General features: G+C 37.1%; 1 protein-coding gene across 2 annotated transcripts in view; it reads right to left on the reverse strand.

Moving 5' to 3' along the window:
* The window catches only part of VPS13B (vacuolar protein sorting 13 homolog B), a 482028-nt gene that overhangs the window by 41027 nt on the left and 415928 nt on the right, over nucleotides 1-25073 (reverse strand). For both annotated transcript variants that reach the window (XM_074898647.1, XM_074898646.1), the window contains exons 41-44: nucleotides 18895-19076; nucleotides 16760-17109; nucleotides 10507-10668; nucleotides 841-996 (exon numbers count right to left, since the gene is read on the reverse strand). In XM_074898647.1, coding sequence (XP_074754748.1) covers nucleotides 841-996; nucleotides 10507-10668; nucleotides 16760-17109; nucleotides 18895-19076 — 850 coding nt within the window. The remainder of the gene's footprint in view (nucleotides 1-840; nucleotides 997-10506; nucleotides 10669-16759; nucleotides 17110-18894; nucleotides 19077-25073) is intronic.

Below are 25073 nucleotides of genomic sequence, written 5' to 3' on the forward strand. Positions count from 1 at the left end.
CCCTGAGGAGAAGGACCTGGGGAGATGTTGGTTGACGAGAAGCTCAACATGACTTGGTAATGTGTATTTGCAGCCCAGAAAGCCAACTGTATCCTAGGCTGCATGTAAAGAAGCATGAGCAGCAGGTTGAGGGAGGTGATTCTTCCCTTCTACTCCACTCTCGTGAGACCCCACCTGGAGTACTGTGTCCAGTTCTGGGGCCCCCATTAAAAGGACATGGACCTGTTGGAGTGAGTCCAGAGGAGAGCCATGAAGATGATCAGAGGGCTGAAGCATCTCCCTTATGAGGACAGGCTGAGAGAGGTTGTTCAGCCTAGAGAAGAGAATGCTCTGGGGAGACCTTATAGCAGACTTCCAGTACTTAAAGGGGGGCTATAGGAAAGCTGGAGAGAGACATTTTATAAGGGCATGTAAGGATAGGATGAGGGGTAATAGCTTTAAAGTGAAAGAGGGTAGATTTAGATTAGATATAAGGAAGAAATTTTTCACTGAGGGTGGTGAGACACCGGCACAGGTTGCCCAGAGAAGCTGTGGCTGCCCCCTCCCTGGCAGTGTTCCAGGCCAGGTTGGACGGGGCTTTGAGCAACCTGGTCTCATGGAAAGTGTCCCTGGCCATGGCACGGGGCTGGAACTAGATGATGTTTAAGGTTCCTTCTAACCCAAACCATTCTATGATTCTATCATCCTAAAAACTCCCCAAAATGCCTCCAGAAGATGGTCATACTGTTTTTTTGCACATCCCAGTAGGAGAGAATAAATAATAAGGTGACTAATTTGTGGACAGATAACAATTTAAATTACTCATGTTTTTTTTTTTTCCAAACTGGATCAAATACTTACTTGTTTTTGGACTCCACTGAGCTGCTGAACCTTGATAATAAGTGATGCTGTTCGGCCCTTGTACTGAATGGTACGAATAAAGGTCCCTGTATTGTCCACACTGAATGGTTCAGACCACCGCCAGTTTCCCCAGCCTTCAATACAAATGTGTAACAGCTGGAAAGAAAGCAATTACTACTTCAGTACATAACTGGGGAAAAAAAGCGCCTTGCAGTAGGATAGTTATTCCCATGACAGAGGAGTATTCCTGGTTTTAAAACTCAGCAATGCTAAGCACACGAGTTCTCTGAACGATCCACTCATTCTGTGATTCTGTGATTTCAGACACAAACAGAAAAATCAACAATACCGTAAGATGGCTCTGCATCATGCATTTCTATAAATTACCTGCTTTAACAGTATATTTAGAATGGTAAAACTCCAGCATACAACTCTTCAGAAAAAAGGGTATGTAGAGTAGAGAGCATAAAACAGGAAGTAAGAGATTTTCTTTACTGCCCTTGAAATTGTTCTAGAAATCCAGCCTCTTTATTATCAGCAAGGTGATATGGAATGCAGGTCCAGGCCAGATTTTTGGCCTTCAGAATAAGACAGAAAATTACAAATACCCTTGTCTTCAAAATAAACAAGGATACAAATATATTTGTATGTATACTTGTATAGCTCACATATATATGTGTGTGTTAAATGTAGAACTTTGCATATTGCTGAGAGATGGGAAACATTTCATTTCTTACACAAATGTGGTGGCAAGTTCAAGCTTGACTGCATGAGAAGAAATTTAACTGCATAATTATACTCCCTGTGTGATTTATTTCGGAAAAGGAGTGGCTTTTTTCCAGTTTAACTTAAATCACTTCCAGAGCAATATAGTCTTTCATCATTTGAAGCGCCTTTCATCCATTTACCCACCATACGCACTTACCTCTATCCCATGGAGATTCTTTAAGCCAGAGTAGTGAAAATTGGTACTGTTCCATGTAGGTCAATGAAGTTACATAAATTTACGCCAGCTGAAGATCTGGCTATTTAGCTCTGTATAGATCTTTTGTGGCTGTGCAAACTTAAGAATGTGAGTTATATATAAGGGATCAAAGCAGTAAGCATTCTGGGTAAAATTTATTCTTTGCAGAGGGCCAGCACAGAGCCTAAGCATCACTTAAGTCCTTTAAAACAGTTATATAAAGGCCTTGTGGGAATTCTCTCTTGAGGGTTGAATTTCACTCTGATTTTGGACATCTGTCACTAATTAATTTAAGTAATTGAGAACAGGATCAGGCCCAAAGTTTGATTATTTACATGAGTAAAAATTGAAACTTGTAAATATTCTGTTCTCCCATGATTTGTATCCAAAATGAGATAGCACTGTCCATAGATCTGGCCAGTTGGACTCGGTGAATGGCTGGATGTTGTGTTTTTTTCATTGTTTTAAGAAACAACCGCAGCAACAACTTTCAAAGATATTACAACCCGGTAGCCTGTTTGCAATTTGTGGTATCCTCAGCACAAGTTACACACAGAACAATAACATCCATTCAGTGGGTGGCTTTTGAATTTGCAAGAGTGATGACTGTTGCATTCAGATTCAAATTAGTTTTACCCTGGAAGCACAAAGGCTAATATGTGCCAGGGTGCACATGGGCATGCATCTGGATGTGCACATGCATGGGCACAGCTTTATATTTAAGAATACATTGAGGGAATCTTGTGCACTAGGACACTGAAACTCATAACCAAACACGTAGCTTTGAATCTTAAGTATTAGCTACAGAAAAGGAAAAACAAAACAAAAAAATCCAACTGCAGTGCCTGGAATCAGTTCAGTTTCTTACAGAGGCAGCTGGGAATAAATCTCATCACATATGAAAATGAAGAGAAACAAGAAAACTGTTTACTTTGGAGGGACTGGTAGCTGGAAATGACAGCCAAATAATGAGAAAAGGTACTAAGTGGTCAGTCTCAGCTAGAAGGCACACAAAATATGGTGCGCTCCAAAGATAGATGTCATATAAATGCCGTAATTGATGATTAGTAATTGTACGCAGCACATTAGGATGTCTCCCACCCTGTATAACAGCTTTGCTCACGAGCTGAATGTTCCCAAGGAACACACTGTCAGCTTTCCCTGAGCAGTCATTAGCTCCGAAATGCTGCCTTACTCATTTTCTTTGTAGCACAGCGATTAGTCTGCATTTAACTTCACCGTTCAGAAAGAAAAACAAAAGGAGCTATTATCATATATTGGCAATTTCTTATTTTATAAACATAGTATTTGTATACTGGTAAATGCTACATATAAAGAGAACAGCCTTCATAAGTTATTTTAAAGATATCTAATGTATTTGTATTAATGACATAACAATATAAGAATTGGGTACTGTGTTAAGTTTACTTTTAAGCCAAAAAACTGCTTATTGCATGAAAATGCGAAGGTATGTCTGAGTGAATCAGTTATTTAAATGTGAGATTTCTGGAAAATGTGGCTAGAAGTAATTAGCATGTGACACTAAGTGATACAGAGATATATGGCAGGAAATAAAAATTGAAGTAATTTTAGAAAATTAAGTAATCAGGTGTTAACATTATTTTAGCAGAAGACGTCATAATAGATGGTGTTAGATACTCAACAAGGCAGAACTCTAATGTTATAAAACTGACCTAAAACTACAGATCCATGGTAATTGCCATGCAACTCCCTTTCATTTATCAAGCATTAAGTAAATTCTAAGTATTTATTAGACACTCTGCTTGAAAAATGTTCAACAAGTATAGCTAAGTATGGCACACGTATTAGAATAAAAGAGAAGTCATTGCAAAAATTTACAAAAAATATTCAGTGGACTTCAAAAGCATTCTAATACAATCCAATGATAAGTGGCAATTTATAGCTTAGAGAGAATTTAAAACAGGCTATCTATTGTATATGTGAAGATAGGCACTCATTTGTGTAACCATTTGATTTCTGGATTTTTTGGTAGGGAAAAAACAAATAATGCAGAGTTTTTTGTTTTGACTAGACTTTGCTTTGGTTTGGATTTGTAATTCTGAGCCATTATGGATTTCTGTTTTGAGAGGGAAAGAAAATGCCTTCAGGGAGGCAGACCAAGATGAAGCTGCTCCTACTGGAACAAATGCCTAGAAAAGCTGTATTCTTTATCATGTATCTTCCCAGAATGTTTTCACAGAATGCACTCAAAATTTACTTAGGTTTTCAGATAGATGTGTGAATGAAGGATATAATCTGAGTTAATAAAGCTGAATGTCACATGACAAGGCATGAAGACTAAAAAGGGGGATTAAAAATGAGAATAAGAAGAGAGCCTGTTCAGAAAGGGCCACATTTTCCAGCTGTAGAAGTAATTTAAAGTTTGTGCCCTCAAAATGCTTAGTGATATAAATTTGATTTCTATTTTACTTGTAGATCCACCAAAGTTAACTTGGTTTCACTTTAGTTAGATTATATCTGTCTTCTAAGTGAAACTAGAAAATGCTTTTTGGTAGGGGAGTAAGGGTTATTGCTCTCAACTCTGAGAGACTGGGATGAATCAAGAGAGGACCTCGTTAATGATGCGGAAGTAGTTGGTTATTTTAAAAGATACAAGATAGTAAAATAAAAGCTGTGATGATGCAGCATCATGGAGGAAACGGAGACCTGGAGATGAGAGCTGAATTGTAAGACTTGATAATTTTTAATTGAAAAATTAAAGGAGAAGGATGATTGGTATTTTTTGGTTGTGGTTTTATGATACAAGGTGGCCCTTGACCAGGATTAGGATTTACAACAATAAAACCAATTAGTATTTGGAAAAAACAGTGAACGAAATGTTCATCCTGAATATTGTCGGCTGCAGCAGCCACCAAAACAGTTTGAATTTCGGTGTGGCTTCATCTTTTCATGGGACCTGGGAGATGTGACCAGTTTTATGTCATCGGCCCTTCTAAGACAGAAAGCCAGTACAGACAATGGGAGACAGCCATTTCCATCACCTCTGTGCTGACCAGTAGAAAAAAGGTCGCACTTGGTAGATAAACTCTGACCCTTGGGCTCCTGGAGGTGTTGTATGCCTCAACGCAACCTGAAAAGCAGGCCTGAACCTCGCAGGTACAAACTAGCTCTACATGCTGCAGAAAAGAAGAGTCTTTTGGCTAAGGAAAAGTAATCAAATTATGAGGGTTTATGTAATTCATAGATAATATCAATCCTTATCTGCTACAGATATTATCTAGAAAGCCATTTACATATAATATAGTGTAACTATGTATTTCAAGTGCAGGACCCCAAAGGAAATCAACAATACATTTCTCAATACTTGAACAGTGTAAAATAACATACAACTGTTTTTTTGACTGATGTTGTTCTGTAAATGACCTGGGGAGGATTATGTAAAGTACAAAAGGTTGTGCAGAGAATCTGTAACATCCTTAAACAGTAAAACAGGAAAATATCCCAATAATAACTGATATATAAGTCAGTTTCTAGGTTTGGATCCACAGAGTATATATCATCTTACACTTTATATAACCCAGTACCTGAAAGAATGGCAACTTGGAAAGAAACAACAATGAATTATGATCCTGCTGGAGATGCAACATAAATTAAAATTTGCTTTCAGTCTTTTTTGTAGGAGAACAAGGAGGAGGTTCTTAAGACTATTTCCAAATCCACAGCTGTCTTTAAAAATTATGTTTATAAAATTCTCGCAGAAGTTGTGCTTTGCAGGCACACTATTTAAAATAAGAGAAAAAAAAACTTTAAATGGGTTCCAGTGAAGGCATTACTAATATACTAACCACTATTAACATCCGTTCAAGAATTTACAAGTGCACGTTCAGAAGAACAGAAAAGCAAAAGATTGAGATCTTTTCCGTCAAATTCTATATAAATAGCAATGAAGTGGCACAGAGCTGTTTCAGACATATTTGCCTCCTTTGATAAGAAATAAATTAATTTTGTTTATAACCAGTAACTTGACCACATTCTAATTTAAATCATTGAATCAATATAGGAACAGTCAATATAGGAAGTGATTTTTGTCCACTACACCTACTGCTTCAAGTTAAAGGATGATGAAAAGTGAAAATGGGCTGTTGTTAAAACCCTGGGAGAAGACTCTGGAGGAGGGTTTGGGAGCTGATACTTTAAATGCAGACTTCCCCTATGCAACATTATGTTTTGCATAGAAAGCAAAATAATGAATTTAGATCCATTATTCTTTGCTTCTTCAGAGGACTTTGATGAAGTTTGAGCATGGGGAAAATAACTAGTAATAACTAGCATGTTAAAGAAGATTTTTGTTGTTTATTCACAAGCAAACAATCTCTGCCGAATACATTCAGGGGATTCTCACATGAATAGCTGTTTTTTACATTTGCTGTGATCCTTAGTTGGGACCCTCCAACTGCCTACTGTCTTGCAAGACAGAATTCCTTAACTCTGAGTAAATTGCTAGGAAGATCTGATCTCTTCTAACTTCACAGTTTTACTCTATGTATCATATGCTCCAATTCTTCTAAAAAACACAGCTGTCTTGGAGACAAACATGACTTTTGACATAACTGGGGCCCATCCCACAAAACAACTTGAAGATCAAGATAAGGAGTGCAGACTGCATCCAATAATAACGTAGGAGCCAGTGTTGTCTGTAGAACACAGGAGTGATGTAGCTTCTCTTCCTTTTTAATGATATCTAACAGACCTCTAACTTTCATTAAAATCTGCAAAAGGAACTCACAATGTCTGGCAACTTTTGCTAGAATCGCTTAAAGCCTCAAATATCATCAGTTTTGGGCTTACTCCAGCTCTAAAAGGGACTATATAGTTGGGGGTGTCTTATCCCTAAGGAACGTCAAAACCTTGTGAAATATGAGGAAAATATGGGGGATGGAGCAGAGTAGAACAGCGAGCATCGGACCTCAGACTTATTACTGAAATATTAGCCAAACTAGCGAGACCTGCAGGAATCAGAGTGAAAGTTAAAAGGGAAAGGTTAGGTTCCCTGAAATGTAGAAGATCCGGGCTGGGAAAAAATGAAGGAAGGAAGGAGCTTTATGTTAAGCCAAACAGTTGGAGGGACACCGTCAAGAGTTGATAAATCCAAATCCTTGGTGTGCTATAGCCGATTTTGTAACATGAAAGCGTTAAACAATTTTTAATTATAGCCTATAGTAGCTCCATTAATATTAAAATTAATTCTAAATGTAAACAAAGCATTACATAAATACTACAAAAATAACTTGGTTTAGGTATATATATTTAATTGTGTTAAATAAATTAAATTGGTAATTACCGCACCTCACTATGCTTAATTAGCAAAAGAAAAATGGAGAATTTTATTGATGTGAATGTAAAAGAAATACAATCCTTTAAAAACTATTTATTTTCATTTAACTGAACTGCCTTGCCATACTAAAAAAACATTTTGCAGAGGTTAAATAAAGTATTTCATGGCAACCGCTGCTTCTTAGTGCCTGTGTAACAAGAAACATGAGCCAGCCGAAGTTGTGCAAGTTGGTTTTCTTTCCCAGTAAGAGAATGTGGTATCTAAGACCTTGTCCTAACTCATTTTATCCCCAAGAGTAAGTCAAGTAAGTCAAGTATGAACTAATGCCTGGAGGGAAGTCCCTGACTCCAGAAGTATGGATTATTTCACATTTATCTTACAATCTGCTCTCAGAGTTCTTAAAATTCACTAACTTGGCAAGTCGGGAATTATCATGAGAAATGAAATAATTTCGTAACTATGAAGTCATCTAGCATTCCATGAATATGACACTCAGAGGGTTTGTCCATGCTTGGGCATTATTCTGACCTTTGGATAACAAGCTGTTAGATAATTTTGCATGGAAACTATTAGAAAAGTGCCACAGCATAATAGGACAACCTGATGTCTTAATTGAGTTGTCATTTTAATTTCAAGGATTTGTAGTAATCATTGAAAAAATTTACATGACAACATTTGTAATAAAATTTAAACAAATTTCTTTTGTATGACCTAAAAGGATTGTGCTGTTTAGACTATTTAGATGAATTGCCATTCTGAAGTACGTTAAATTTATGGTGATTCGTATTTAGCATTAACAAAATGAACAAAGACTATAGATGGATGACAAGATTCTCTGATCTTTGTAAAGAAAATTTGCTTCTATTTCAATAGTGTGCAGAAAGCCTGTGCTTCCATATATTTTCAGTGAAATTACCTCAGTGCTGTTTTTTTACTCTCTAAATCTCCCAGCAAGAGATGGCTGTTGAAAAATCTTAAAAGAGCAGAAATATTGTTGAACTTACTCCAAGGGCTGGGACAAGGGAGGTATAGCCCCCCTACTAGAAGAGCCTGCTGGCCAGAAGTGTGGTTGAGTCAGGAGGAGTAAGCTGTTAGCTTTGCCATCTCCTGGGACATGGGAATCCAACATGACACTCCCAATTGTTTATCAGACTAATTCTGCAGTGAATCTGAATCTGATGAGAGCAAAACATAACGGGGAAACCCTTTGACATCACCAACTTTCAGCTGAAGAGTGAATATCTGAAAAATGAATCTGTCACCTCACCCACTCTCTAATGTGTGATTTGGTTTTCTGCTGGAGTTTTCCACCTTTCATCCTTCACTTTTATTTTTCATTTAATAAAAGCTTACATAACAGCCATGAAAACGGAATGTTTTGCACTGCTAAAGTCTGTGACTGAAAGGAAAAGCTGAAGATCAATGTTTTAACATTTAAGTTCTCTAGGTGTTGGATGGCTAATGCCACATGTTGTGCTGGTGGTCTTCAGCAGCTCAGCTGCAATGGACAGAAAGTATCACTAACAAGCTAAAATTTTAACTTCTACTTTTCACTTTGCTTGAGATAATCCTCATTTTCAAAACTCGTTCCAGTTTGCCGCATTACTGGAAATACACCATTATTAGAAATACACCATAATTAGAACTACACCATTAATAGAACTATCTAGAATGATAGTTAAAAAGAGGATTCTCCCAACTGAATAATTTTATGTAAGTAACCAGAAAATTGATAAGAAAATTGTAAGAGGAAAGGCTTACTTAATTCTGTTTTTATTTATAATTGCTTGAAACATTTCCTTCTTTTCCCATGTGTTTATGAAAAGGTTTAAATGATTTTTTTGGGGTGGTTTCTACAAATCAAGTGATAATTGGTTATGAAATATAGGTCACATTTAGCTAGCTTTCTATAAGCCTGCTTGTTCTTTCTATCTCACACAATCAGAGGGAGTTATGTCAATCATAACTCAAGTGCAAGTCCTGTCCCCTAATGAGTGGGGATCCTGTCTCACAATCTGACACTTGCCCAACTGCACAGGCACAGTCACTCATTTGGATTGCTTACCCGTGGGCTGGGGCCTCACAGGTGTTTTGCTTGTATTTGAAAACATAACAAGGGACATCCAGTACTCCAATCTTTCTTAAGTCTCCAAAGGTCCACCTCTGTGCACTATTACAGCACACAGCATTTATAACAACTCCTCTGTCACTGGGGTGAGACAGTCCTTTATTAGTCTGCCTTCTTCTTAACTTATGCCTTGACTTCAGTGTCAACTGCAACTGTTTACTCTGGCTGAATTTGCTCTGCACAGATTACAGCATTCATGTAACATTCAGTAGTTTTGCATATCCACCAGCTGACATATGAATGAAAAACACAGTCAATTTGCCATCTTTGTTTCCCAGTGAAACTTGAAACTTGTCAGCAGTGAAAGTGGGCACAGCTTCTGTTTAGAATTACCATCCAAATTTCACCTTCTTTCTCATATGCTAAGGCTAATATTTTCCAGGGCTCTAGAGGAGTTAGGAACCCCCACCCACTACACCTCTCCTAGGATCTGTAAAAATTTTAGGAACTCTTCAGCACAGGACTGCTGCTCAGCAAGTGGGGTGGCACAGGTCTCTAGTCTCCCACTCAGCAGGAGCTGGGTATATATTAAAAAGAGAGAAGAAGTTACGTTGCTGTCTCATAAACACTTTTTTTTTAGACTTAAATTCTTGCCCTGTCTTGAATCAAGATGAAAAGTCCATTTTTCACCACCACTCAAGAAAACCAACAACATGGTTTCATTGAAATATTTCCTGTTGATAATTTTAAAATATTTTATTTCAGTTTCAGTGTTTATCCTTAAAAAAACACCCAAGAAACAGAAACTGCATTATTTAAACTATATAAGTGGGGTGTTTCTAACAATTTCAAATCTTTTCTAATGCAAGCACATGCTGAGTTGAGAGATTTGTCCAGTTTGACCCTGTTCTGCAAACAATTTCAGTGAACAGATGCTTCTGGTAAAAACAATTCATTAAAAAAATTCCCCAAACCTCTAATGTACATCACAGAAAACAGACACTGATCACTTAGTTATAAAAACCTGGCAAACAACCTTCTTTTGCTTTTTTTCAGAAGCTTCAGTTTCCACAACCGCTCAGTTTTACAAAAAGCGGTCGTGCACATCCCGTTCTACCCTTGAGTAACTTCTAAACACTTCTGGCTTTCCTCACTCTCTGTTTACCTCTTCTCTCTGATGCAGCCCCAGTGTGTGACTCCTGAAGGAACTGTAGCATTAGAGATAGTTGAGACCACAGAGAAAACCGAAGACTTAATGCATAAAACCACCAGTCAGCTTTAGCAATCGCTGCATTCGAAGGGCTGTTTCTGACATACCTGTGGGGACTTGTGAGAGCGCCAGCTGTACTGGTGACTGTGGAGACTAGCCAGCAAAATATTTTCATCAGTATCCACCTGGCCAAAACGCAGTGTCTCTTGTGTGTCATTACAGATCACAAAATGGCTGAAGACCAACTCCTCTGCCTCAGGGCATTGGTTCTGAAAGGGAAGGGATATGAAAGCCAACAAACATCAGATTAATTGCAAGACATTTGGCAGCTGTCTGCCCAGTGGTGACTGTTACAACACAGAAATGCTTCAAGATCTCTTGCCATTAGCTTTGGTCTCATAGTTCTCTACTCACTGCAAAAACCGGTGTTTGGGTTGACAAAACACATCCTAAGACTTAACATATTTTACTTTATGTTTCTGTAATGCAAATCTTAAAGATCTAAAGCTACTATAAAAACTACATTTCCTAATTTATGTAAAAGACTTCAATGGAATTAAATTCAGTGGGAAATGACCTGTCACACAGGGCAGATGGGGCACTACAGGCAGAGCAGAGAGGCATGAAGAGACTTCTCCATACTTGACAACTGATCTCAGGCCGCCAGGCTGCACTTCCTCTTCCCCAGCTGCTGCTTCTACTTTGAAATGTTGCTGTGGGTTAGCAGCAGACAACTTTCTCTCTCTCCTGATACTATAACACTTAAAAACTAAAGAAAAAGCAGGAGACACGGGGAGAGTATTTTCACAGCTCCATGAGGCTAGTTTGAAAACGCATCATGCCATTTGACAGTCTAATAGGAAAAATCAAATACGATAATGGGTTTGTAAAATATTTTAGATTTTACAATACTTTTTCTCCAGCCTGCAGCATCCTTCCATCCCACTCTTTCTGCTTTTCATCTGGCTGCTTGTCACTCTGTTGACACAATGAGACTATATGATAGTCATAAAAATTACCAGAGCTACAGGTCTTCCTCCCCTGAAGGCATGAACTATAATCCCCTGTACGGGAGAGGTCAAAGTGTGACTGATAATTTCATTTGGAGAACATCTCTCAAATTTCTGTCCTAGTCACTACTGGGCTGGCACCTTCCACTTACAAGCAACTATTTAGCAACCATAACAATCACTCCAAGAAAGTAACATTTGGATAGTCTTCGTGCAGTTTATGGGTATTAACACAAAGAATTAATCTTGTGCTTTTGGTTACCTCTTTTTGACCCATCTTTCCCAGCACATGCTTTTGACAATGCTTTATTATTGGTTGGTTCCTTTCTCTACACAATATAGCCCAGCTGCTCCTTTCTCATCCTTTCTTCTCATGACGTTTTCTCTAACTTACGGGACCTCCATGATCTTTGAGAGCTGATTCTGTTTCCCCTCCTTGCTTTCTCAGTAGACCTTTTAAACAGACATAATGAAGCTAGCACCTCCTTTGTCTATGATCATATGGGTCTCTAGTTCTTTGATAACAATGTGCCTGGACGCTTGCAGAAATTCCGAGATCAAACAAGAAGAGAGAAAAATTTTTCCTCATAGATCCCTATGGATCCTCAGTTACCCATAAAAACCAGTTTGGTACATTGCTTGTAGCACATTGCTGGGTGATACATGTGGAACAGATTTTCTGAAAAGTGCAAGGTATGCCCAATTTAGCATTCTTGAATGCATGCTCACTACCACTATTAACTTCAGAAGAACCTAAGGTGCACCTCTACAGGTAGGTTGCAGTTCCTTTTGTGACTGAATGTCAGAATGGTTGGATGGGAGCGTTAGTGCAAAAAATTATTCACCCTAGGAGTATTTAAGTATGAAAATATTTAGATTCAAGCTTCTCTACAAATCTCATTAATTCTTCTGCATAACATCAAGTATCTTCTGTGAAACAAGAGTCATGCAAGCATAATCAAAATCTCACTTTTTCAAAGCAGTAAAACTCATTACAGAGCAGTATGTCTGTATCGCATTCGGTAGCAGACTTGGTATGCTAAAGGCTGACATTTACAGTGCCACTTCAGAGTGCAGAATTTATTGTGGCATTTTCTAGTGGTGGATCTATGACTTCTTACTGTCAAGCTGCCATACCCACATACCCATAAGTCTACCACAATTATATATATTTTCCTGTTACAGCTTTGCAAAATGTTCTTTTTAAAAGGGAGGTTTTACTACCCATAGAGCTCAGCATGTTGTTATAGTCAAACCTAGATATAACCCCAGGGGAATTTAAGAATTTTTTTTTTTTTTTACTCTAATACTTTTTCATGATGATTATGCAGAGACTGGAAGAACAACACCAAAAGACAATGAACTTCCTTGTCTTTACTTGACTAACCGACTAACTAACTTAGTTTCAAGTAAGTTAACACAAACTGTAGGTTCTTGCATCTTCCAGAGAGAAAAGAGAATCTAGCAAGTTTTTGGCATGCATAGAACTCCTAAATTGTACTGAGGAAAATGTTATCCTATCAGGGATTATTAATAGACTTGGACATATTTTGGTGCTGATGAACGATTGCCATTAACCATTAATTTTAAGTGCCAGATTTGCTACTAAAATCCACCCCTTTTAACAGCAATGCTTTTAAAGTTAAGAAAAAAGGTATTTTAAGCTCAATTTTATAACAGTTACAAAGTTTTAACCAAGGAAACACTAAGATTTGCATAATAAGGTGTTGTTCCATGCTGACAGGTTCAAGAGAGACCAACTGATGCCTCAAGTCTTAATAATAACAGCTGACTACAGGATCATCAAGGAAGCTTGGGCATGCTCTAGTTCAGTATGGCAACTACACTCTGTATAGGCAGGGTTCTAGGTAGCTCTTATTCTCCTAGCAGTAAATGCAGGAGATTTTTCCCAGGCAGACTAGCACCCATGATTCCTGGTCCCTGGGGAGCTGCAGCAGATCCCTGCACCCATTGCAGAGAACTGGATCCCGAATTTGCTGCTGAAGACTGACAGTAGAAGCTTCTAGGGTAAGCAGAAAGGGACCAAAAAAAAAAAAAAAAAAAAAAAATCAGCAGAAGGATGGAGTGAGGAAATCTTGACTGATAAAAGAGTGTAGAGAACCCAGACATAATAAAAACAAATAGAACTGGACCATTTGTATGGCAATGATGTTGAAGGGCTGAATAACTCCAGGATCTGAAAACACCTAAGTGTGGATTAGGGGAAAAAAAAAATCCCTCTCTGAATAAAACAGCAAATCTAAAGAATCAGCAAAAGATCAACAGCCTGAATCAGACAGAGATTAGGGTCAGTTCCTGGGGGACAATTTCCTGCCCCTCTTTAGATCATTTTTCAGCTGTTTTTTTGTCTCTGAGGAGCCTGGAAAGTGTCTTTCCTTTATTGGCCTTTCAAATATTTTGTGAATTCTATTCAGAGAAGGGAAGAACATCCCACATAATACTAAGTCACTGAGCTTTCCTTGTCTGAGGACTTTCTGCTCACATCTCAGCTCACAGCTATTTCAAAGCATTTCTGGTTCTGGAAAAAAAAAAAAACCATAAAAGCCTAGGACTCTTTATATGCAGAAAGTTATTTTCTGTGTGCTTCCCAAGCTATCAAAGACACGTGCAAGCCTTCTCTCTTTCATACACACAGACACACACACACGTACACACTCTGTTTCTCAAATACTTAGTAATTTTTTTTTTTTTGAACAGAAAGTCTTTAGCAATTTCTTATCTCCCTCAAAATTCCTCTAAGAGGATTGCTTAAACTTCATTCTCATGGCAGTATCCTGACCTTATCAGCTAGAAAGTTAAATTGAAACTACACACAAATTTTCTGCACCATTTTCCTTTGTACTTTGTGCTTACGGTAGAAAGATGGGGAAACTACTGTGATCACAGATGTCATTTTGACTGATCCCAGCTCATTAAGAAAACTTATGCAACTGCCAACAGAAAGGTTAAGCACCACGCAGACCTTGAGGAAAAGAAGTTCTAATGGTTTAAAACAGGTTTAAAACGGGAGCTTGTATAACTTCTGAGGGGTTTAGGAAAACATTTGCAGTGTGAGACCACAAAGGAACAGGTTTTTTCCCAGGAATACTCACTTAGTACCATACCTGGGGAGCTGGTTTCTCAGCTGACCCTGTGTCTCTAGATACCACAGAGCACTAATGCTATAAAACAATTTGTGAAGGCTTAAATGTCCAAATAAAGGGGAAAAAACCAAACACCTCCCACCATGTACATTCACAGGAGAAATGCATTTTTTATCTCCCTTCATACTCTGTATGTTATTATTAAATAATAAAACTAAATAACAATCTTGGAAGTTCCCTGCCCAGTTATTTGATTATTAAAACCATTACTTTAGCTTTGCATTTAGATGTGCATTAGTCTGTTACTGCTTGCATTTAAACTGGGATTTCAGACTAGACAGTGAAATATGTCAAAAGGGGAAACTGTTTTTAAAGAGTGCTAATCCTCTCAGATTTTCAGCATGTGACTTAGAAGTATAAAGCAAATTGTATGCCTGGTGTTTTTTAGGCTTAATCTACTTTCAAAATGTTCATCATTACTTAAACAAAAAAAAAAATAATAAAAAAATCAGTCCATATCTAGGAAACAAAGACACTGACAGAGGCTTCTGTTAATCCTGAACTCTTGACCTAAAGGTGCAGGGCCAAATTGTTTCATGCTTCATCTGTCTGTCCACTGACTACAACATCACTTGTTTCAGATATTAATCCAGTAAAAAATATGTGGAGAATTCAAATAACCTTTCCTGCTTATTAAATTCATGCTTCTAGTTGGCAGCATTTATATTGTATTTTGTGTGAACAGCAAACATCGAACAATGCTTATCGTTGGGAAATTCAGTCCCTTCCCATGCAGTGCGTGCCACCCCCCCAGTCTGGAGGTAAAGCCACATACAAAACATATTGGTAACAATTAATTTAATAAGCCATTTTGAACCCACTTGTGTGTTAACTGTTCCCTAATTTCAAAGTGATGCAAGTTTTTAATCTCGATTACTCAGGGCTAGATACCCACCACATCAGAACATGGTGGCAAGTACCCTTGACATGAGAGGAAACGAGAAAATTACAGCAACAATTACAGAAGTATATCCTCCTGTGGCTCATGTTAACATTGCCAAATCCATGTATAAATCAGTACCAACTATTCATAGAATGTACCTGTCAGCAATATACTCTGCGACATATGGCTCTACTTAATCAAATATACAATTCCATTTTTTCAACTCAGAATATTCCTTTAAGGCACAGAGTAGTCAGTCAGTCATTCACACTGTGATGTGGTTTAAAACATTTAAATATTTATGCACCATATTTTATTTATATATATAGCTATGTCTGAGAGATCTTTTTTTTTTTTTTTTTCCATTCTAAGAGGAAACTGACCTTTCTGAAGGCCATTTTGCAGTAGTTGCCACACATGTCTTAGATGAGGGACTAGTACTAAGTCAGAAATATTTTGGGTTTAAACAGCCTACCAAGGACTCTCTTACACTTTCTATGTTTGTTTTTTATTAAAAGCATTGTTCAAAATATGACAAAAAGCAGAAATTGGAGCTACAAAGATTTTTGTTCACATTGATATTTGAGCCAGCTGTAAAGATTTAAATCACACTAGATCTTGTTTTATGAATGTCCTTTTGCAACAAGAAAACCATGGAATGCCCTTAAAAAAGAATTTTTTGATATAAAACAGATGCTTTATCCTTTTTTGGGGGCTTTGTTATTGTAGTGCCATGATAGGTAATTAATTCCCAGGCTCCACATAGGTCTTCAGGCAGATGAAGAGAATGATTTGATTTCAAGGCTATAGTAGAGTAAGGGAATTACAGGCCTTTGAGGGGTCATTGCAGAAGTAAGGTTCCTTACGCTGGGACTGGCTTCAGACATTAATGCTGCTTGCAGAGAATGTAATGTGAAACTAGTGTGGAACTCCAATAAGGATAGAAGTAGTAGCTGGAAACAATATGGTCTACCGCGCAGACTGAGCCGTGCTTACCTATAATGCATCACTCACCTTTTCATAAATTAATTGAATATTATGCATTTCAAGATCAAGATTCTGATTATTCTGATATAAATCCATGTAGTTTCACTGAAATTCAAGCAGTTCTGGCTACATTTACCTTTGCATATAGCATTCATTGTATCCTAATTTTCATTGCTATCACAGAATTTATTTGTTTTTAGTGTAAATTAAATCCTTTACATCTTGGAATATTTTAAATGAATGGAGATAGCATTCTATTTTGCTATTAAATTAATCATAACGGCTTACATTTTTTCTCACTATTGTATTTGCATACCTGCTGCCAAGCTTGAATTGCTGTATTTAAAGAATGAAGTGCATATTGGCCAAAGTTGATGAAAATGGGGTCCACCATTATCGTGCAGTCCAATAGCCTTCCTACTGTGCTGCTGGAAATAGCAATCTGTCCCCAGATTTTGAAAGGTTTCACAACACTCTGCATAGTCACATTTCGGCACTCCAGAAGTTTACAGTCGGCTTGAGTTGAAAACTGGATCTCCTGGAACATCGACTCATCGCTCCACTGACGAAGATAGACATGAGGCTCATCCAAGGAAATTACCATGTATTCTAGTTCAGATGGCATGTTCTTATCAGATGAAAATGGCTGAAGAAACTTTGATGGTGCTGAAAAGTAAAAGAACAAGCAAGACTACAACATCACCACTGCCACATTCTGTACATTTTTGTAAAGTGTGTTTTAACTGCTTGTACATAAAATGAAAACAAGTAAAATTCATAAAAGAGTCAACATTTCTGAAATCTGAAATTAATCCTGTTCACATTGTTTATTAGATGTAAAATAGAACTGTAATTAATAGCAGCTGCAAACAAAAAGTATCTGCAAACCAAAATCTTTTCATGGTAAACAGACCAGCCAAACTGCTTTATCTACGCACTACACAATACTTCAGATTGCCACCTATTTGAAGCAGAGACCATATTTCTGTGAGAGTTTTTTGCTATAGTACATGTATACAATATTCCACACATAGCACATTATGAATACAATAAAAATTAACAATATAATATTTGTTGACATGACTGTGCAGGCCAACAAGCTCCACAATGAAAATTTTCTTTGCTCTAATTACATGGAGTTCAAGACCACTGAGATGGTCTTGTTACCCCATAATACTAGAAATTAAACAAAACAGTATCCTGAGACTGAAGCATGAGAAATATATCATGAAAAAGATTTTATCGCATTCACTCAAGTCTCAGTCCTGCGAAGTGCTGAGCACTGTGGCAGCAGACACTGCAAGGCACGTACACCACTTGTGTAACATTAAGCATGCGAGTATTTCCATTGATGTTATTATTTATGTTGCTGGAACTACTCACATGCTTAAAATTAGCATATGCTCAAGTGCTCTACAGATTTGGAACCAAAACACTCATCACTTTCCAGGATCAAGCCCTATTATTCTACAAAAGCATAATGGATACAATAAGTTTTGTGCTCCCTTTGCATATAACATAGCACAGCAGAGCCCCAAAACTTAGGCCTTCAGGTGCTGTAACAAGAACAACAGCAGCATCAGCATAAACTCAGTTGCTGTTGAAAAATGAAACAGCTGGGTTTGATTTTAATCTGATTTTTTGCTTTTTCAGTATGTGTAATTTTAAAGATTGAGCATCTGGAATTGGAGTGTAATAGTGAGGAAGATCATGTACTGATAGAGGTAGTAGATAGACAAGAAATGATTTGCTAGATGTTGAGTGTCAGTCTTGGTATGATTTGATAATGAATGTATTATAATACTTGCAGGAACACAAAAACTACTCACCAGGAAAGCTGTCCCTGTCAAAATTATCTAAGATATTTGCTCATCTTCTATGGAAAGCATTCCTGGCATTTGAAAATCAGACAATAATCTAAAGATCTCTTGGAATGTATATGCCATTAATACAATGACAGAGAGCACTGAACAAAACCAGATGCGGCACCAAAAGTGATCACAATTGAAATAACAGTTAAATCTGCAGTTCTCAAAGCTCTTCCATGGAATTCTTACTAAGGGGTTTGAAAAATCTTCAAATATTTTAATAGTACTGCTAATATGCTGGAAAATTTAAAAGATCAAGTTCATTCACTAAGATGGCTCAAAACTGAACTGGCACCTGCTGTCACTAATCAGACTATGAATAACGGATGTCTTCTACAGTTACCCATTCTGGAGGGAGGAAGGGGGCTGATCAGCCAGCCCCACTGCCTACCATATGTACTTTCTCAATGCACAGAAATCATCAGTCTGAGTCTGTAGTCTGTATGACTGGTGGCTGTTGGTGATAATTTATTTCAAGAATACCTATTCGAATGAGGAAATGGGGACTACAAACAGCAAGACAGCGATTAAGTAGCATGTATGAACTATATGCTCTTACTATTCTACATAAAGGAGTACATACCTGTACCTAGTTGATCAAGATGATGGCAGAGGTGGACTTCCAAATAAGTAAGTTGGACCAACACACTTAGAGATGGCACAAACCAAGGAGTAAAACAGGAGTCAACCCTGGTACAGGCTGCTAATGCCGTGGGGGTTACAAGCTGATCGCATGTGCTTTGTGAGCCAGATTCGCTTTCTGAGCTGCAGAAGGTAGACAACAAAGAGGTAGTTCAGAACTTCCAGGATTTTATTGCTTTACAGTAGGACTTGACCATGTGCCATGTTAAGTTTCCTGACACAGCCAATGTTGTCATTTTCTTTTAACTGCTAATGTTACTGTATGTACTTCTTCCCAAGCAGGACATAGCAGACAAGACTGCAATCCAACAATGTTTTTATCACAATGCACTTTCAATTTACAAACTGAAACACTTGAACCACAGAAGTGAAGCATATTTACAGAAAGTAAAATCCCAATATATCACATATCTTTAATTGGTGAAATAGCTACATTACCATTACTAAAGCTAATGAGCTGAAAGTTAATCTGTTCAAAAGAATAATTTTTTCCATTTCATTTTAAGGAAACCAGATCACAACCATCAAACTACTTCTCTGCATAAACCCTGACCCTGTAAGCTTTCTTTCCTTTGCCCTTCTCACACTACAGTTGTCATTTAATAAGAATCTCCAAGTGTTATAAGCTCAGCCCGGAGCCTTTTACTAGCACCTATTACAACATATTAACTATATGTTTAAAATGCCACCCCACTGGATTTTTTTTTTTTTTTTTTTGTAGCCATGCTTCTGACGCCACAAATTTCCAAGCATTATCTTTCAGTCTCTAGAGAGAAGCTAACACTACATCACAATTCTATAGGTTGCTAAGATACCACTGAAGTACAAATAAACTTTCTAATTTAAGCCAAGTCTATCCTTAATGTTCCTTATTCTCACTCCCTTTGCAGTTTGGCACTAAAGAGTTTTAATTTAAAAGTGCAGACTTGATTCAAGAAAACTAAGTCCACATCCTCAGTCAAATACTGCTTTTATTTTAAAAATAAAATTTAACAAAGGAGCTAAGGTCAACTTACTATTTTCACTGTAAATAGATTTTAATTGATATTTTAAGATATTTTAAATTCTAATAAAAGTTCAAATTCAAACAGTAGCTTTCAAAACAACGTGTCTTATGCTTTTAGGACCAAATTTTGCATCATTCCATGCATGTTACTGCAAAATTATGCAAAAATATAGTACATACTCAAAAAGTTCAGCTGCAAATGCGTAGAATTCCATGGATAGGCAACTTTATCAGTATTATGTTATGGTAACTATTTATGAAACTTAAATCCAGCTTTAGATTTGTGGACATAAATTAATATATTGTGTAGCAGTAAAACCTAATGAAAATTATGTAATTATCAAAGAAGCAAGATAGGATATCAAGAATGTATTAAGTCTGTGAGGGATGAAAGACAGATCACTTATTCAGATTTTTAGTTGCTTTCCTGTGCTGCTTTACCTCTTCAAATGCCTGTTTACACTTCATACATGGTGTAGGCCTTTTGAGAATTGACATCTTTGGAAATAAAATTATTCTTTGTGTTCACATGATAAAACATCTATGGGACTGGACTACAGTCAGAGAAATGGGATGCTTTTCTTTGCTCTGCCATGGATATTCCTTAGATTGCTGGAATAAAGCATGGAAGCAAATCCACCAGAATTTATATGCTGATTTAGACCATTAAATACTTTTGAATCTGTGAAACTAGTTAGTTCCCTCAGAATAATTGTCAGTACATTAAGAAGTTCTGCTCATTGCATTTTGCTTAGAAACAGAAGTTCAGGGACATATGAAATGAAAATAGAAAAAGGGTAGAGGGGTGTAAAAAAGACATTAACCAAACTATGAGGAACTTTAAAAAAAATAATTACGCTTTGATATCCTGATTTAACACTTCATTTGCACAAACAGCTATAACACTAACTGCAGTAAAAAGGAAGGACATTTATTTCTGAAATTTGAGGTATATTCTGAAATTATAAACTGTTCCTCAGAAACCTATTCTGTAAATTAGCTATCAGTGAGTGACTCAGCATTTTTATTTCTTTAGATACTTTTTTTGGCAATGGCTATTTTCATAAAATAAAGAAACAAACAAACCCCTCCAAATTCTTATTCAATCAAATTTTATATACCTGCCTTTTATTTATCAAGCATTTAACTGTGATAGGACCGTTGTCATTTCTCACTGATAACCAGTGATTAACGGGGCAACATGACATGATTGATGCAGCAGGAAATGTGGCAGGAGCTTCACACCAGGGAAATAATTTAAAGCATTTAGCCATACTTTGGTCTCATTTTTCTGCCCCACAAGCAGCAGACCAAGAGGAGGTAATATTCTGGAACTTGAAATGTTGGGAACAAAAAGATTCAAACAGCTTTTTGTTTCCTCATGGAGAGTAACCTTAGAAACGAAAAAGGCCCATCACTGAAATGATTCCCTAACAAATTCAGAGTCCAACCACACGCTTAAAAAACTAACCAGAGAGAAACAGCAAATGAGGGTGTGACAACGCTGCTCCCTAGGACTGAACTGGCCCTGCACCCTCTCCTATCCTAGAGAGGGTCAAGCACTGGCAGTGGAGGACTGAGAGGAGCAGGACAATGTGAGCTAAAGCACATTTTAGAAGGGAAAGTCACCCTACAGAGAGAAGAAGAGGGACTGTAGTCTTTATGATCACCACCATCACCCTCCAATCTTATTTAAAATTTTTGCCTAGGTAGACTTCCAACAGACCTTTAGCACTGCTACTTTCTACTTTTAACTTGCATAGAGCACAGAAATCAAAGACACAGTCCTTCATCACATGCTGTGCACAAGCTGAAAATAAAGCTGTGTTAGCTAAAAACCCAGGAAACTTTCTTTTAAGTCTTGGTGAACAACAACTGGAGGATTAATATCAGAGGTAGATCTGATTGTGAAATCAAAATCAGTGCATCAAATTAATACAATATCAAAAAAATCCCACGTTACCTTGGCTGCTACAAAATGCAGTGTGGACTGTCCACAATTTTCAGCCAGGGAGAAAAGGAATAACCAGCTTCTCCTTCTACTGCTTTGTGTTTGGTACAATGCACTGAGGGATGGGTATATCAAAACCAAAGGAAATTCTAAATAAAACTGACCTGACTTTAATACCAGAAATTTATTTATTACTATTTTTTTTAAATCCTGTGAAATATCAGGATTTTTAAAATGGAAAATACCTACATTTGAGGTCATTATATATTATAAAGTATAAAGGTTTCACATCATGCAAAGCAGTTCAAGTTAAATATATGGCAACTGGGAACAATGACTTAACAGTGACCTGCATTATTCTTGTTATTTTAAGAGTGGAATACTTAAACCAAAACTGCCATTTGTGATGAAACCGCAACATGGGAAAATATCCACTGGGAAGAAGAAAGAGACCACTTAACTCATTTAATTTATGACTCAAATGCTGGTCTGAACCCAAATTGTTAGAGGTCAAAATTCAGTACATCATTTACTTTGAATAAGAGCTAAAACAATTAGCAAGAAACATGATCATGATTCCTCACTTTAACTTTTAAAAAGTAGCAATTTAGGGCTTATTTAAAAGTTTTTGTACTTGTTTCATGGTTTGTATCTTAAGGCATTTTCAATTACTATTCCACATTACTATGTCAGTAATTATAAAAATACTGTTTACATTACACAGGAGATGCACAAATATATAAAACATCTTGTAATGTAATCCATTTAAACAAAGAATGATAGACCCCTCCCAGCCAAACTAGGGAGGGGCTTTAGTGTGACACCAACCAAACAGAGCTTCAAATAAAAGCAATTTTAAATTTGCTAGTCCTACAACATGAAAATGCAATTTATAAAAATAATTTATTCTATGAAAATTTCCTTTAACTCCCCTATTTTAAGGTCTTCCATAAACAGTCAATTTTGCCATATATGATTCCTTTCATAGACACTATACTAAATCCCCAAGGGGATGCTAAATTATTTCACGTAGGACTTCAGATTTGCTCATTCATTGAATAAGCATTCATAAATGTTCATTCAAACCTTATACATTCATTGAATGGTCTACAAAATTCTTAAAAATAACCAGCATACACATATATACTATGTCCCTAACCAGATAATGCCTTGATTTTTACACTTCTAATTAGTTCCTGATCAATCTCAGAAAGAGCTTGCATACCACAGGATTTGGATCACGACATCTTTGCATATTCCCATATTCATTATTGGTTGATACACTTCAGCCTGCCAGCTACTGCTCAACATATCAGCTGGATCCACATCTTCTCATAAACCTTGTTGTTTTCCTGTCACATGAGCCACATAAGTTTTATACTTTATAACTGATGTTAGGAATCAGTAATAAAGTACTTAAAACACAAGGGATCAGCTCTCTGGTATTAATAATTAGCATATCATAGAGGTTACCACAAAAAAACCCCTGTGTGATTTGAAGGAAAAATTATCATTGAACAGCAGCTGCATGCATATGGCAGCTGCTTGAGTCTGACCCAAAATACAAGATCAAACTAAAAAAATAAACTTCACCAAGACTAAGCATTTTTATGCTGTACAATTAATAGTGAATTAAATTTGCTAATCAGTCACACAGTTACAGCATGCAGTTAACGTCACATCATCGTGAGTCTCCAGGAAAACTGAGATTCAACTTTTATACTGTCTTTGCTTCTCGCTCTCACTCGCAGATCCCTCAGCCTTGAAGTTCCCTGGTCTAATACTCAGCACTAGCTTTAAGCACAGCTCCTGTGCCTCTTCTATATAAGATCTATTTAAGTCTATAAGATCTCATGTTAAACTCCTGCTTTAGGCACAAGCCTAACAAAGAAATTTACCATGACATGGGGAAGTCCCTCTCTCAAAACCAAAAAAGTTAGGCATTTTTTTGTCAAGTAGATTCCAGAATACATTTTAGAATGCTTGGTCACAAGAAACTATCCATACTGGTAGCAGTATGTTTGCTTGACAAAGCCACAGTTTCAGCAAAGTTATTGCCAACATGGACTTCCTATATGCTACTAGTGGTCCAGAAAGGTTGGCCTTCCCTGCAGGACCACAGTATTTGTCACCACCTCCTAAAAAAGGCTTCCCTTTAACCAAATATGATCCTTTGGGACTTAACAGTTACCATAAAACTTGTTCTGTAGCTGTAACTACATGTATTTCAGTGCTTGTGAACTGTGTCAAAACCTCCAGGTCAGTGACACGTGACTGGCATGATTTGCTCTGTCTCCAAGAAAGAGATAGTGTGCCTCAAACACCATAGGTCAAAGACTCATCTCTGAGAAACAGTTGCTCTTTTTCTGACCTGTTAAGTTTCTCTGATAACGGTCATTCCAGGCTGGTCAGGACCTACTTCTTCCACACCAGTCCTTCCTGCAGTCACCCTTAAGAAAGTTTGCAGTGCAACCTTGTTTGAATTTAGTATACAGAAAGAGATTGAATTTCTATCTGAAACTGCTGCTGAGGCAGGGAATATAACCTGGAATATAACCAAACTGGTTTTATATTGCTTTTTACTTACTTGTATTGCATTTTAACCCTAGACTTTTTCTGAATGATTACAGCTCACTAGCTTATCAGAGTTCCCTGAATGAAACATTGCATATAGTGATGAACACTGTTTGAGCAGAAAACAATAAACATGGTAACAGTGCCAAATGCCTTGATGAAAAAAATCTACTAAATTTCACTACTTCATTTTCAGTTCCCACCGAGTTCACATTTCTGTGGTGTTAAGCTGACCAGGAAGGCAATTTTGCCAAGGTCCCACATTCAGAGGAATTAACCTTGTCTAAAACACTTAACTTCTCAATGATGAAAATGCATTCTTTCACAATTAACATCAAGAAATCATTTCCAACCTGATACTATTAATGGAAACCAGATGTTTAATTTTCTTTATTGATTTTGTTAGCCATGTTTGTATTTCTTTATTCCTCTGAATTCTGTAACTTCATGTAACATATGTGTGCATGCTATACACTAATTCAAGCATGTGTTCATACACAGGCAGCAACAATCAGCAAATACCAGTGATCCAATAGGGTCATTCTGGGTTTTTTGCTCTATCTATGAAATGTTAAGAAGGTCTTGAAAG

This window comes from Athene noctua, chromosome 2, assembly GCF_965140245.1.
Source record: "Athene noctua chromosome 2, bAthNoc1.hap1.1, whole genome shotgun sequence".
Taxonomy (NCBI): Eukaryota; Metazoa; Chordata; class Aves; order Strigiformes; family Strigidae; genus Athene; species Athene noctua.